We start from the raw sequence: 16,084 nt of genomic DNA, 5'->3' as shown, positions 1-16,084 counted from the left end.
TGAGTACCAAGCTCTGTTCTACCACTATCTATGTGACTTTTAGTAAGCCACCAGCACCCCCTTTGCCTCAGTTTACCCATGTGTAAATCAGGGACCCCAAGCAAAACCCCGCCTACCTCCTAGGATTTTTGTTAGAATCAAAGGATGATGAATGAGAAAGTACACTGTTCACTGAAAGAGTCTGGGATTTTATAAAGGCCTGCAGTTGATAACACCAAGACTTGGATCTGAACATCTAGAAAAGCACAACATTCTGAGAGTCTATATGGATCCCTTTAGCCTACTATGAGAGTGCTTATGTCATGCCGTGAATATGATATACCCCACACGCAGCCCTAAAATGTTTTTGCTACTAGAAGCTGCATCTTGTATGCATATAAAAATGCAGAACTAACCTCCTAGGTACACACCCCTTGCATAGGCAGGCTCTGCTGAGTCACTGTGCAGACACATCTTTTGCTGCTTCTGGCCATGTTCTTCCCAGAGATAGCTCTAGAGGGATTTCCCGCAGGGCTGAATAAATGGGGAGTATATGATGAGCTCACTTTTTCAGGGTTCCAGATATAGAGCTGGGCTGGAGGGCCTGGGATGCAGAAGGGTGGATGCAGCAGAGTAGGCTTGTGGGAAACAAAGCCTTCAGAAGTTTCTTGTCCAAGGCAAATGCAATTCATGTTAGATGAAGCATTCCCACCCAGAAAGAGAGTTTCCACATCCTCTCCAACTCAAATGGCAGTGACCATTGGGTCCCCCCAAACCCTGTCATAGGATATTAGGGCTTTAACAAGCCCTGCCCATGTTGCAGTTTTAGATGGGAAAGAGCAGTTGGCTTTGAGAAGCTACAGAAGCCAACCCCCTGGTCACTGCATTTGTTCATGCTTTTTCCCTTGGCCCTCAGCCTCTTGGTGCCATAATTTGGCCTGGAGACAGGAAAAGTGCTGCCTAAATCTGCCTCTAGTACTAGCAGAGGCTGTGGTACAGTGTGGTGCAGACTAGCAGCAGGAACAGAGAAGTGCTTCTCTAAAGAAGCTGCAGAGGTTTCTCTGCCAGTCTGGAGATCAGCTTTGGGTCCCAGCTCTCCCTGCTGCTCTGCCATACCTCCAATAATGCAAGTTTCCAAGAAGACCCAGACTGTGAAAAACAGTGTGGAAGTACCTCAAAAAGTTAGTTCAACATAAAATTACTCCATGACCTAGCAATTCCACTCCTTGGTATACACCCAAAAGAACCAAAAACAAGTGTTCAACAAAAACTTGTATGCAAATGTTCATAGCAACACTATTCACAATAGCCAAAAGACAGAAACAACACAAATGTCCATCAGATGAATGGGCTGACAAAGTGTGGCACATCTACACAATGGAATATTATTTAGCCACAAAAAGAATGGAGTTCTGAGGTAATGCCACAACATGGATGAGCCCAGAAAACAGGATGCTGGGTGAAAGAAGCCAGGCACAAAAAACCGCATACTGTATGATCCCATTTATATGAAATGTTCAGAATAGGCAAATTCATAGAGACAGAAGGTAGACGAATGTGTTGCCAGGAGCTGAAAGAGGGGTGTTTTCATTTGGAATGATGAAAAAGTTCTGGAACTAGGTAGTGGTGCCAATTGCACAACGTTGTGAATGTCGTAAATGCTACTGAATTTTACACTTTTAAAAAGTTGATTTCATGCTATGTCAATTTTACCTCGATTTAAAAAGGGAGGACCTAGGCCATGAGAAGAGTTTTTGGACTGACTTCTCATCCCATGGTCTTTCCAAGTCTCAGCTGCTACGCCATCAGAGCTCACCAGCCTGACTCTAAATCTACAAAGTGGGATCGATATCTCTGCTGGCTAAAAGTTGGCACTCAGGAGCTAAAATGTGCTTATTCAGTAAGCATGTGACCCTTCTGGCCAGCTACAGAGGCATGTTCTGGACAGAAATTGTTTTAAATGTGGCCAGTGATAGCAGCAACTCTGGTGTGTTCTAGCAGGAAGGGGTCATAGACAGGATGCCCCTCCAGAATGTACTGAACTAATTGGGTGTCCCTGGAATCTTCTCCCATCTACAAAGCAGTTGGATTTCTCAAGGAGAGAAATTTTCTGCATGGCTTAAAGCTTGTTGCCATTTTATTTAGTCTACTGTTGGGGCACAGAGAGGGGTAAGGTCACCCCAGGCCTAAGCTCCAAAGCTCATCCTTTGAGCCTTCTGAGGCCTGGTACCTAATTTTGTTTTAACTTTATGTTGTGTTTCATAAAGAGGGCCCCAGATTATATAAGCTTCAGTCCCAAAACTAGAGACCCACACACCTCAGTACAGAAAAGAAGGCTCTGATTAACTAGCAACTGTTTTTCTTTTCTTTTTCTTTATTCTTCCCAGCTTGACTGAGGTATAATTGACAAATTTAAAATGTATAATATTTAAAGTGTACAATGTGGTGATTTGATATACGTATATAGTGAAATGATTACCACAATCAAGTTAGTCAATGCATCCATTCATAACTTCCTAGTTACGTTTGTTTCTGAACTCATAGAACTTTTTTAAAATCATAGAAACAGTAGAAGGCTGGTTGCTGAGAGTTGCAGGGTGTGGGGTGTGAAATGGGGAGATGTCAGATAAAAGGCACAAATTCTCAGTTATAGGATGCATAAATTTGGGCAGGCTAATGTACAGCACTGTGGCTATATTTAATAATACTGTATTATATATTTGAAATTTACTGTGGGAGCAGATCTTAAATAGTCTCATAGCAAGTATTTTTTTTTTTGCCCCATTTAAACTACTCTAGTTGGTGTCCTGGCAATGGGGAGGACTGTCACCTTAGTTTCTGACCTTGCCACTGCAATCCAAATGGGTCAGTTTTTTTTTTTTTTTTTTTTTTTTTTTTTTTTTTTTTTTATCATGCCAGGAAAGGACGTGGAGGCTGCATGGGTCCAGCAAGGGTATCTCCTAACTGCCCCTTCCAGTCACTGTGTGTTCCCCAGGAGGCCCTGGACCAAAGGCCTTTTTATCTCAGTACCCCAATTTCTAACCTCATAAGGTTATGTTGAAGATGAAAGGAAGTGATATAGTTAACAGGGCTGAAGCAGGGGCTTGGTAACTGGTTGCTCTTATTATTTCCTCTGCTTGTAGAGGAAGTTGGTGTAGTCTCTCTCTTTCTCTAGTTCTAGCTCTCCTTTAACTATTTCCCTATCATCTGAATGCCACCTTTGCCCATTTCCTCCAAGCCCTGTTTCTGCTTGAGGGCAGAGCTCTGGAGGCTGACAAAGCCAAGTTCACTCCCTGATTTCATTGCTTTTTAGCCAGCCACATGCCCTTAAGCAAGTGACACTCCCTGTCTTCAATTGGGCACCCTGGTCTGTACAATGAGGGTGGGGGTGATCATATTAGTACTGACTTCCTTGAGTCACTGGGAGCATTAAAGTAAATCCTAAAATGCATTTAGCACTGTGCCTGTCACCTAGTGCGTATTCCAAAGTCATTCTTAAGGTCTACTTATAAATCAGGTGTCCCTTACTAAAGCAAAAGGAAAAGGAGAAAGGGAAGATGAGAGAAAGATGGGAAGAAGGGAGGGAAGGAAGGAGGAAAGAAGGAAGAAAAGAAGGAAGGCAGGAAGGAAGGCAGGCAGGCAGGTAAGACTCTAATCTTTGCTTCTGTTCTCTAACCATTCACACTCAAGTTCCAGCCCTCACTAATTTGGAGATGATTCTCTGATAAACCTGTGACCTGCAGACATTTCTGGTCTTCATTTCTAAGATGGGGATGATAATGGTAATATCTGTGTCATAGAGTTATAAAGATAACTATGTAAATGCATATAAAGTGCTTAGTACCACAACAGTCATTTGTGCCTTGTCATTCCAATAGTTTTGGTCAGGGGATTGTGTGCCCTGAGCAGTGTGCCTACAGGCAAGGTTGCCACTCATCTGATGGGGCCAATCCAACAGGCATGGAGTCCAGAAACAGGCTTCCGTGTCCAGTTCCATGTCCTGCTCTTGGGAAGGCACTCCCACTCCCAACCACAAAACCACTGGGTTTATCTTGGCCACCCTGGTGAAAGTCACACTCCCCTGAACAAAGATCCTCACCATGATGGCACCTGGGTCATCCTGCACTGTGAAGCACTGAAAGAGTGAGGCAGAAAATGGAGTGACTGCTTCCAGAAATGGAATTATCTCAAGTCATATCAATTCTCTTGGGAAGAGCCCCATGGGGTTGTATAGTCCTTTAAAGTCTAAGAGACAGTGGAGAGACAGGTCCCAAGGAGTGCTAGTGCAGAAGTAACATACTATGGAAGCCTGGCATGGATCAGATCATGAGGGGAGCCATCTGGGGCATGGAGGTAGGACTGGCAGGACCTGGCAGCAAAAAGAGATATTACTACTGCATTCACACAGTCCCAATCAGAAGTCTTAGAGATTATCTGGAAGGAGAGCTGTGGCTACCCCACACAGTACATGATTTCCACACAGCTCAAACTACCCTGACTAATGATGGCCCAGCACTTGATTGTTTCTAGCTCTCAGATTAGCAATGGCTCCCTAATGCCCCAGCTTAGCAGTGCCAGGTGTTCTGTCTCTGAAATGCACCAGTAACTCCTCTAAAAACCCACTTGATTCTTCAGGGCCCAGTTCAGGGCCCTCCCCACCTATCCCATTTCTTATCCCATCAGCATTAGCAAGAAGCCCGCCACTGCCTCAGGGACCTCCCATCTGGAGGCTCAGCCAAGATGATGGCCAGGTCCAGGTAGCCAGAGGCCTGGTGGCAATGGGGAACAGCATAAGTGCCCCCTGTCCAATATGCCCTCATCAGCCAAATCTGGGGCCTTGTGGTGTGAAGGTATGACCCACCAAATGGGCCTGGAGTCACCAGTGAGGCTGCCCTGAATCTCCTGGGTGGCCCTGGAGGCAAGTCTACAGTTGCAGCCTTTTTGGATGCTCCTTCTGTACATGGGCTCTAGGTGGAGGTGTAGAAAGCTGAGGACAGGGTCAAGCATAGCCCAGGGCAGCCTAGAGTGTTTTCCACTGGTGTTGTTACTCCCTAGGTGAAAGAAAGTCTGGCTTTTGTAGGAACTACCCAGGTCCCTGGTGGTGTCTTTCCTTCCTCACCTCTGAATTATGCTGCCTCTTTAAAGCATTCTAGAAAAGGAGTGTTTTCTCGGTTCATTGGCCACATGGCATGGCTGCATCCTGGTGACACTTCCCAAGCATCAGATGGCTGGGAACTGCAATGAGGCGCTCCACACAATTCATAGCCTTCAGCCAGGCCCCTCGCTGAAGTCCTACATGGGACAGAGGAGGCCAAATCAATTGAAGAGGGACTCGATGGATGCCACACATGGAATCTTTGTGTTGTGGTCCAGTACTTACTGTGGTTTCCCTACTCCCATTGGCCTGGACCATCCACCTTACCATCTACCCCTTCACCCAAGAAAGGGAAGCTTCCTATTCTTGGAGTTGGCACTAGGAGCCACCCTCCCTGGCTTAGACAGATTTCTTCTAACTATGAGGTAGGGCACTAGATGAACTACACTATAGGAAATGCCAGCTCTGTGGCCATGATTTCACAGTGCAGTCATACCTAAGAGCCTAGGGCAGGCCAGACCTGATGGATGGGGCAGGGGTGACCCACACTTGGAGGACAGAAAGTGGGATGCCAGTCTCAGTTACAAAGCACTCCCTGGTGGCGAGGCAGCACTCCTGTGGGGGGCTTCATTATTGGAAAATAGGAACCCATCATCTCTTGAAAGTTGGAAGCACCATGGTGAACGGGATGTGTGTCCAAGAATTAAACTGGTTTGGAGTTCTCTTTTAACTCGATCATCACCACCCCTTCATTTCATGTATGCTGGACTTTGACCATAGAAAACCAAACTTGAAATTGGGATACCTGCAGTGACTGAGGAGACACCTAAGAGAGAGTTGGTTTGGGTCCCCTGTGACTGACATATAACAGAGCAAATATTGGCTTGGGACCCAAACCAACCCTCTCTTAGGCTTGTTAAGGCCCCATTAAGGATAGTTCCCATTAAGGATAGGTGGTTGGAGAGCTGGCAGCCTTTCTGGTGACTGGTGACTTGGTAGGACTCTCTAATAGGATATGTCAATAAGCACAGTGTATTGATCCAACAGTGCAGACCTGCTACTCTCATGATTCACATTGCTAGTCTCCTGTGGACAGCAGGACAGGGCTGGGAGAGGGAACGACTCAGTAACAGGAGTCTGGCAGCCTGGCCCTTGGAAGAAGCCTAGCACTTTTTCCCCTAAAATCCATGTCTGTGAGTCACTGAAATAGTACAGCTCTTCTTGTTTGTCCACTGCAATGTTTCTTTGTAGCCACTTAGTTTTTATTAAAACAATCTTTTAAAGGGGGAAAGTTTTATTACTAGGTCATTTTCATGAGGAATTCATTCCCGGAGGAAGGCCAGAGGTGCACCCCACCCTGTGCCCAAGTAATTCCCTATTAAAATGTCATGGAGATATTTAGGGAGGCTCATAATTTGATTCAAGTAAGCGTCTGATCTGTGCCTCGCACTGAGCTGGTGCAGGTGTGATACTTTCTTTAAGAGTGTGTGCAAGTGGCTCTCTCCTCAGCCTGCTCTCACCCCCAGGGAAAGAAGCCCTCGTGGATGGATGAAGAAGGAAATTTATCTTTTCTCTACAAGAGCAGCCCAGGAAGAAAGCATCAGGTAAGCATAAGCTTACCAAAGCTGGGACCCATTTACTTTACAAGTGGAGAAACTGAGGCCCCAAGTGTGAAAGAGACCTACAAGAGGTCACAGCACTACGTCCTTTAGAGGCAGAGTCCAGCGAGAAGTGAGAAGGTTGGGCTTAAGTGACCTCTGCCCAGTGGCCCTAGAGGCCTCAAACCTGGATTCTGCCTACACTTTTCCCTTTTCCTGTGTGATTTTTGACTTGTTAGCCAAATTCAAGCAAAATGCAGATTAAGTTTGTGAATGTGGGTCCAGCAGAAATGGGGTCATCTGGATTGGGACAGGACCCTCCCCTTTGACCCTCAGCTTCTATTACAGCTCCCTCAGCAGCACCTACTTCCTCTATAGGTCAACCCAACAAATCCAGTCAGACACTTCTCTTCCAACAGTAATCATCTCAATCCCACTAATAACAGTACATGGGAATGTGTTGGGAGAAGACTTGGTGAGGGTTTCTTCCCGGGAAACAGGCTACAGGCCTCATCAGGCTTAACATGAGTGGGTGGGAGCAGCCCTTCTTGAAGAGCCCAGGAGTTCTGACAGCCTAGGAATTGGAGGCCAGCTCTCAACAAATGCTTGGTCAAGGGCAGAATACATTGATTCCTCTCAGGAGATGGTACAATACAAATTCTGAGCTCATTAAATTCATATGCATCTGTATGTTGAGGGTCATTCTTAGAGCTGTCAGTTCTTCCAACTGGTATGTCTCCACTGCAGAAAAGGAGGAAGTAGTCCTTGAACACTGCCCACCCAGGTCTGCTCATCTCTGCCTTTGTCAGGGCTGTTCCAGCCACTCCAGGCTGCCGCTCAGATAGCTCTGGTAGAAGCCTGTTGAAGCCCCAGCCCTCAGGTCAGGGTAGCTGAAGGCTGACAACTGTGGCAGGACCCAGAGTGGCAGGTGGTGGCAAGGAGCATGAGGCAGGAGTTTCCAGGCTCAGCCACCAAGACAGCATCACTGGCTGTCAGGTCAGTGCTGTCAGGACTAGGTGGCTTGCCTCTCCCTACTTCCACCCCATCCCCCAATCCTAGTGAATGCATCCTTATTTGTCAGAGAGCAAGAGAGGCCCAAAGCAAGGACACAGAGCCTTGAGAATTACATCAGTAGTGATTACTGCTCCCCAAGTGCTCTCCTCAGTGAGTACAATGGAACCTTTCACTGATGCTGTGAGGCACATGTGGTAGGCCAAGTACCCATTTTACAGAAGAATAAATTGAGGCTCAGGGAGAGGAGCGGCTTGCCCACAGCCACACAACAAATGGAGGAGCTAGGACTTAATGCAAGTTCTTCTGAGGCACATTCCTGGGCCCTTTCCTCCACCCCAGTCTGCCTCTGCCTGCATCAAGTGCTGGCTCAGGGCGAATCAGGGGCGCCAATAAATCTCCGACGTGTAGGTCGAGGTTCTTGCTCCAAACCACCCAGTATCAGAGATTTGCTCCTGAGACATAACTGACTCCTCTTGAAGCTAATCAGCATTAGCATTCAGGGTTTCCTGCCATTCCCAACCACCCTGGTATACTCCAGAGCCTCATGTCTTACAATTCTGGAAATGCTCAAAATCCTGTTTGTTCCACAGAAAGGTCAGTTTGTTGGGACATTCTGCTGAAGATAAACATGTAAATAACACATCCCCAAATACAGGCATTGATACTATACACATGGATATTCCTCTGATCCCATGTGCAAATGCAGGCATATTCATTCTCTCACTCTCTCTCCCTCGTTCTCACTCTCTTTCTCCCCACCCCATCTCTCTGTCTCTTCAAACCCATTCCTGATACAATATTTTCTTTTCTATTCTATGCTACCTCCATTGCGCCTCATGGCATCTTCATTACTTTCTTCTGAGATAGTCTACTAGGGATCATCCTTGTCCTCAGAGGGCTTGAAATCTAATTGAGTTGGCCAACATCAGGTGCTTCAAAATTCATTGGGGAAAATGTAACAATATTGAATAAAGTTGTTCATAGAGTATGAGTGTAAGAGAAGAGACTGGGAGAACCAGCTAGCAAAATGGTGAAGCAAAAAGAGTAGACTAAAAAAACCACAGGTGGTTTTACCTTTGTGCCAATTTTGTCCAGGACCTGCATGCCCAGTGGCCTCTGGAAGGAAAATGAGCCCCCCTGAGTTTATCTTTCCTGGCTACCTTTTTGACCTCCTACCCTCTTCCCAATAGGAATAGTGCATACCCTTTGCTGGCCATTTTATTGGTGTCCATGTTAAACCTACAGCTACAGTTTTTAAAATTAAGCATTTATAACAGCCTGCCAGACTTCCTTGCAAAGAGTTTCAAGTTATATTCTTTATTCTCCTTAAGCTCATTTTATGAACATGGACTGTATTCTTATGATCTCTACCTTCTCTAAGAAATTTTTCCCCTTTTTGTCATTCTGGACTAGAAATACAGAAAAGGAAGAGTTGCCATATGTCATTGTTCAGACAGAACCAGAAATAATGTTGACTTCAGAGCTGAACTTGTCTCCATCAGAAGGGAAACCTTTGTTTCTCATTATTTAGGGGGTGGGGAGGCCATCACATGCCCTGAAATGCATTTTAATTAATGCTTATAAGGTCATGGGGATCACATTGGTGGCTTTGTCCGCTGGATTCTGAAATGGGACTCTGCAGGCATTTATGTATAGAGAGAAAGGAATTTGTTTCTAAAAGATGCCAGGGCACTGTCACTCACTCCTTCCCCTTTCCTCGCCACCAAAGGCAGGGCCTCTGGGAGTTGGGACATCTGGGGTCCAATGTCCTTATCCCTTAGCTAATTGTCTAAAACCAAATCATATCCCATTATATTTTGTGTAAGAAGAGAAGCTTGAGATGTGCTCTTTAGAAATCCTGCCAATGTCTATTGATTGTCACAGTGAGAGGGCTGAAGAAAGTAGTAGCTGTGAGACAGCTAGTACTAATACCATAGAGACTGAAAAAAAGGCACATGGGTGAAGCAGGAAGATTCATTTGGAAAGGGCTGGGAGCTAGGTTGGGGACCTGCCACCCCCCACCCCAGGATGCTGGGAGGGGAGGTCATTCCGGAGCAGTGAGCTATCTCCTGCCCTTTATCTAAAATGGTGGCTGTGGGATTTAGTCAGAAACACCCAGTCTGGGCAGGAAAAACCTCAGTGGCATCAGCCACAGCCATAGGTGACCCAGTGAAGGCACGAGTGTGGCACTGGCACAGGGGAAAGCCCAGCCAACTTCTTGCAGTAACTGCGAAAGAGGAGACACGAAAGCAAGCATTTATCTAGGGGGCAAAATTAACTGGATAATAGATTTCCACGCCTCACTGATGTCTGGTGAAAGCAGATGCTATTACAGCGAGACTAAGCACTTCCATGTAAACACAGCCACCTCTCCTCGGCCTTGTTTAGGGTTGGCTGGTGTTCTTGCTGCTCAGCCAGAGCACTTCAGGCTCACTGTTGAAAGCTCGTTCCATGAAATCCAAAACATGGAGCTGCATGGCCTCTGACAAAGTAGAGTCTCATTGAAGTCTATTGAAAAATGAAAGCTCAGAAGAGGCTTGCAGCCTGCCACTCTGCCAAAACAGCAGACTCAGTCAGCACCCACAATCCCACCCCTGAGAACAGCCAGGTGAGCCTGCTGCCTTTATTAGGCATCCTCCTGAAACATTCAATGAGTGTCCAGCCACAGGCTTGGCATAGCAAAAGTACCATCCGCTCCAGCAATGGGGGTCTCCTGGGATCTGCTTTGTTACTGAGGGGTCAGTTGCTTACTAGAATTGGAATTGATCAGGGACCATTTTCTTGGGATGCAGTTGATGGGTGCTGGAAAAGGTGTGTGTACACAGGCTCTCATGTAGCGGAGGTGCAGCCTCCTTTCCTTTGCCAGTGGCCCCTGCTGGTACCATTAGTGTCTGGTGGTCATGCCCTGCCTCCTCCATTCCTGCACCTTACTTCCAGCAGGTTAATGGCAGACGAACAATTAAGTGAAAGCTCTGGGAGCCCACAGAAGCTGCCAGCAGATTACAGAGGCTCACCTGGCAGGGATGCCAAGCCATTGCCCCTCACAGCCCTTGCCTTCCGCTCCTTTCCCCATCACCCACTCATCCTTGGCCTGCCTGGTTCTGCATTGTTTTGCCATTGTTACAACTGTCTTGCAGTTCAAGACATCATGAACCGCACATTGGGCCTGACTGTTGCCAGTTCAGACTCCCTGCAGGGGATCCTTATGTCAAACCCACACGCAATCATCCCTGATGGATCTATTTCATACATTTCTATTTTTAACCTATTTGATCTTTTTGGATTCTTTGGGAGAATGTAGAAGAGACACAATTTCAGTTTGGGACCCATGGCTTGTTTGTAGGTTGCTCCACAATGGATTGAGTAAATGGCTGAACTTCTGTGTGGGCCATTTACGTTCCCTTGTCCATTGATTCATTCAGCTGCCATTTACTGAGCACCTGCTGTGGGCCAAATAGTAAGCTGCTCCATGGGCCAGCTCAGGGGCACTATGGGTGCTGTGCCCACTCAGTCTCCTGGGAAAGTGGGCACAGATGACTGCATGGGCCTCAGTCCTCTTATTGTGCCTGCTATACCCCTCTTCAACCCATTCCTGCCTGACCCATGGTATTCAGGCCTCAGATGAGTTTGGTGACAGAGCTGTCCCTTGAAGTGCCCTTGTTCAGGTTGTATGCATCTCAAAAGAAAAGTAAAAGAAGTGTGCAAGTGTTCTCGCTCAAGTTGATAAGCCCCTTCTGCAAGAGTGATGCAGTGTCCTGCCATCTGCATGGCAAAGGCAGTGGGTCTGGAGGCAGCTGAGTGGTGGTGGAGGGCCCAGCATCTGACCTGGGCCTTGTTGCCCTCTGGCTGAGCAACTCTGGGCAAGGCCCGCCCCTCTCTGGGTCTTAGACACCTCCCTGTCTTTAAGGAGGGGATTGGACCCCCAGAATACTTCCAGACCTGCCCTTTATAACCAGGTACCAGTTAGTGAGGAGTGACTAGGTGTCATACAATGTGCCCCATTTCACTTACTAGTCACAGCAACTTCATAAGAAAAAAACTACAATTACACTCATTTTACACATAAAGAAATGGGCTCTGAGAGGTTCAGTGTCAAGGCCAAGATCAGAGCCCTATGCCATGCTGCCTCTACCCTTGCTCTGGCCCAGTGGTTTTCTGCCTGGCTGCCTGTTGAGAATCAGCTGTGGAGCTGTTGGAAAAATTCCTGATGCCTGGACCACACCCTGGATGAGACAGAAGCAGTCAGTTTGTGGTGGAAGGGCCTGGGAATATGGATGTTACTAAGTGATTCTGATGTGCAGCAAGGCCTGAAACATACAACCCTGGGGATCTACTTTGATGTTCACTTGGCTGTGACAGTCATGCCCCCCATTGTGCTGGCAAGTGGCCCCATGACTCCCTTGAGCTCCTAGTGGGCTACAAGCTCATCAAATCAGAAGAGCCAAATGTGAGGTGACATCAGAGGATGAGCACTGTATGTCCCAGTGAAATTTCCAAAGCTGAAAAGGGGTTTCTTGTGGAAAAAAAAAAAAAAGAAAAATGCTTTGAAAGAATTCTATCTGTTCACCTGTCGGCATTCAGGTGATTTCCAAATCCCTCTCTTCCTTGCCTTATTTTGATCATTCCTGCACATGCTTCTTTGCCCCCACTTCCTTTCCCATTTACCTGCTAACATACAGATCATGGTCATTAACATAACAGTGATGGATGACTGTATGAAGCCATGAAGAGCAGGAAGCCTCACATTGCTAGTGACTTTGCTTTGTTTCCAAAGACTGTGCTTCTATAAATGGTGGGCAGCTCCCCCAAGGTTCAGATCCCAGATTAGAGCTTTTTCCCATTGTTTGATATCTCCTCAACCCAAGAATGCATCTTCAGAGAGAAATTTCTTATTTAGATAATTTTATACTTTTTAAATTTTTTGATTGACAAGTCCTTCTCATTAAAGACAAGCAGAAATGAAGAGAATAGAAAGGGAATTGCCAGTCATCCCAAAGAAATGACTACTCCAAATTGATGGATATAGGTTCTTCCAAATTATTTTTAGTTACACATAGCAGTGTGTGTGTGTGTGTGTGTGTGTGTGTGTGTGTGTGTGTGTGCGTGTATGTGTGTGAAAATAAATGGAAGAATGAATACGATGCCTATAATGACTGTTATGAAATTTATGCCTTCCCCCAAACAATGTTTTAAACAGCTTCCCAAGAAAACACATCCAGATCCAATTCTTTCCTGTAAGGGCTCTGTTGCATTCTGTTTTATCACTGCAGCCTGATGTGTTTAACCAAGACAAAAAGGCAGCTTAAAAGCTCAAGTCTGTACCATGGTATTCCTTTGTTAAAATCTATGTGCCTGTAGACAGGTAAGAATGAAAAGTATTTAGCTATTTCTAGTTTTCTCTCCAATGCCTGCCTTTGGCAGCATGGTTCATTTAGTGATTTCTGCATACTTTCGTTGAACTCTCCTTGAAGTGGGCAGATCACCCTTTGCATACCGTTCTATTCCATTTTAGTACACAAATGTAATAAGACAGTTTAAATGAAACATAGTAATGAAGAAATAAGCACTATGGTTCCAAAAAACAGGCTGTATTTTATAGTTTTCACAACTGTAAGTCTTTAAACTGAGAGATCTGTTTTATCATGCTGATTTCCTGTTCATTAGCTTTAATGTACCAAGCCTTTATAAAAAATTCCTCTTTCTCTCTCTGTCTCTCACTCCGTGTGTGTGTTTATGTGTGTGTGTGTGTCTGTTGTGTTTCTCACCTCTCTTCCCTTCTCTTCTATTCTCTGCTCTTCTTTCTCCTCTCCTCCTCTCCCCTCTCCTCCCCCTCTCCCCTCTCATCCCCTCTCCTCTCCTCTCCTCTCCTCTCCTCTCCTCTCCTCTCCTCTCCTCTCCTCTCCTCTCCTCTCCTCTCCTCTCCTCTCCTCTCCTCTCCTCTCCTCTCCTCTCCTCTCTTCTCCTCTCCTCCCCTCTCCTCTCCTCTATCTTCTCTTCTCTTTCAATCACAGGGAACTGTTAAGAGGAGACAAGAAGAAGACCACTTCCACTTTCCAGACATGGCTGACGGGGGCTACCCTAATAAAATTAAGAGGCCTTGCCTTGAAGATGTCACCCTTGCTATGGGCCCGGGCACCCATCCTGGTACTGCCTGTGCAGAGCTGCAGGTCCCTCCATTGACAATGAATCCTAGCCCTGCGGCTATGGGAGTGGGGGGCCAGCCGTTACTGCTCGAGAATAACGCTATGAACGGCAGCATCATGGGCTCACCATTTGTGGTGCCACCGACTACAGAAGTGGGACTGAAAGGGCCAGCTGTTCCTTACTATGAGAAAGCCAGCAATGTGCCGGCTGTAGACCAGGAGCTTCAGGAGCTGCTAGATGAGCTCACCAAAATTCAAGACCCTTCTCTGAATGAGCTAGATCTTGAGAAGATACTGGGGACCAAACCAGAAGAGCCACTGGTTTTAGATCATCCCCAGGCAACCCTAAGCACAACTCCCAAGCCTTCGGTTCAGATGTCGCACTTGGAGAGCCTGGCTTCCAGCAAGGACTTTGCTTCTAGCTGCAGCCAAGTTACTGGTGTGTCACTTCAGATCCCACCCTCCTGCACGGGGATCAGCTATACCATTCCTTCCACCAGTAAGCAGATGGTGTCACCGAGTTCTTCAATGGCACAGTCCAAGAGCCAGGTCCAGGCCATGCTCCCTGTCACTCTGCCCCCCTTACCAGTGCCTCAGTGGCATCACGCCCACCAGCTGAAAGCATTGGCAGCCAGCAAGCAGGGGTCTGCTACAAAGCAGCAAGGGCCCACCCCCAGTTGGTCTGGTCTGCCTCCTCCAGGACTGTCTCCACCTTACCGCCCGGTGCCATCACCACATCCACCACCACCGCCACTGCCAGCACCCCCACCCCCATTCAGCCCCCAGAGCCTCATGGTGTCCTGCATGTCGTCCAACACCTTGTCGGGCAGCACTCTTCAAGGCTCTCCCAATGCCTTACTATCAAGCATGACGTCCAGCAGCAATGCTGCCTTGGGGCCCCCCATGCCCTATGCTCCTGAGAAGCTCCCCAGCCCTGCTCTCACTCAACAGCCACAGTTTGGCCCACAGAGCTCCCTTCTTGCCAACCTGGTGTCCTCTACCATCAAAACCCCCCAAGGACACCTGATGTCCACTCTGCCTACCAGCAACCCTGGGCCGTCCCCACCCTATCGCCCGGAGAAGCTCTCCAGCCCAGGCTTGCCGCAGCAGTCCTTCACCCCACAGTGCTCCCTGATCCGAAGCCTCACTCCCACCAGTAATCTTCTAAGCCAGCAACAGCAGCAGCAGCAGCAGCAGCAGCAACAGCAGCAGCAACAGCAACAGCAGCAAGCAAATGCGATCTTTAAGCCCATGACCAGCAGCTCATCCAAAACCCTGAGCATGATCATGCAGCAGGGGATGGCAAGCTCCAGCCCAGGAGCCACAGAGCCATTTACTTTTGGCAACACTAAGCCCTTGTCCCATTTTATTTCTGAGCCGGCTCCCCAGAAGATGCCCTCCATGCCTGCCACTTCTAGGCAGCCTTCCCTGCTCCACTACCTGCAGCAGCCGACACCAACGCAGGCATCTTCAGCCACTGCCTCCTCTACGGCCACCGCCACCTTGCAGCTGCAGCAGCAGCAGCAGCAACAGCAGCAGCAACCTGACCATTCTTCATTCCTTCTGCAGCAGATGATGCAGCAACCCCAGCGTTTTCAGCGATCAGTGGCCTCGGATCCCATGCCTGCTCTGCCTAGACAGGTAAGACAATCTCATATCTGGCTGTGTTCTTTTGTTTTGGAAATAACAACTGTATTTCATGCTGCCAATATCTAACTCTGGAGGGCAAATCCAGGCTATAGTTCCCTCTGAGACTGGAAATGACTCTGAAAAAGTCTACTGACGTCAGCTAATCCTGTGTAGTTAAAAGCACAATGTTAATGAGGCCAAGGTTATGGTTTCAGTGCCTGTTCAGGTCACACAACTTCCCTGGAAGGAAAGTTTCACCCACAAGGTGCTCCCGGTGGAGGGACCTAGGGAGGACAAGTCTGAATACAGAAATGCCTTCCCTGCACTGGGCTGCATAGCGAGACTAGTGAAGCCTTCTTAAGATGTGTAAGGAAATTGCACTGAAGCATTTAAATCTTGTCCCTGCTGGCAGAAGGATAAACACTGAGCCTTCTGGAAATGCTACAGCAAACTTTTGCTGAGCAACCTCAGCGTGCCGTTCGTCACTGTACTGGATACTCCGGCAGGCCGTGAAAGGAACTTGTTAGGTAGTGACTCTAATCGTCTCCATTTTACAAATGAAGAAACTGAAGCTCAGAGAGTTGAAAGACTTGCATAGAGCCACATAGTTCGCAAGGGACAGTGCA

General features: G+C 47.3%; 1 protein-coding gene across 7 annotated transcripts in view; it reads left to right on the top strand.

Moving 5' to 3' along the window:
* The window catches only part of MAMLD1 (mastermind like domain containing 1), a 137,605-nt gene that overhangs the window by 83,367 nt on the left and 38,154 nt on the right, over positions 1–16,084 (top strand). For 5 of the 7 annotated variants that reach the window (XM_074392008.1, XM_039464140.2, XM_074392010.1 and 2 more), the window contains 2 exons: positions 6,601–6,678; positions 13,698–15,470. In XM_074392008.1, coding sequence (XP_074248109.1) covers positions 6,601–6,678; positions 13,698–15,470 — 1,851 coding nt within the window. The remainder of the gene's footprint in view (positions 1–6,600; positions 6,679–13,697; positions 15,471–16,084) is intronic. The other 2 variants (XM_074392011.1, XM_039464141.2) reach the window with 1 other exon arrangement.

This window comes from Saimiri boliviensis, chromosome X (genome assembly GCF_048565385.1).
Source record: "Saimiri boliviensis isolate mSaiBol1 chromosome X, mSaiBol1.pri, whole genome shotgun sequence".
Classification (NCBI taxonomy): Eukaryota; Metazoa; Chordata; class Mammalia; order Primates; family Cebidae; genus Saimiri; species Saimiri boliviensis.
This window is presented reverse-complemented; position numbering and strand designations above follow the sequence as displayed.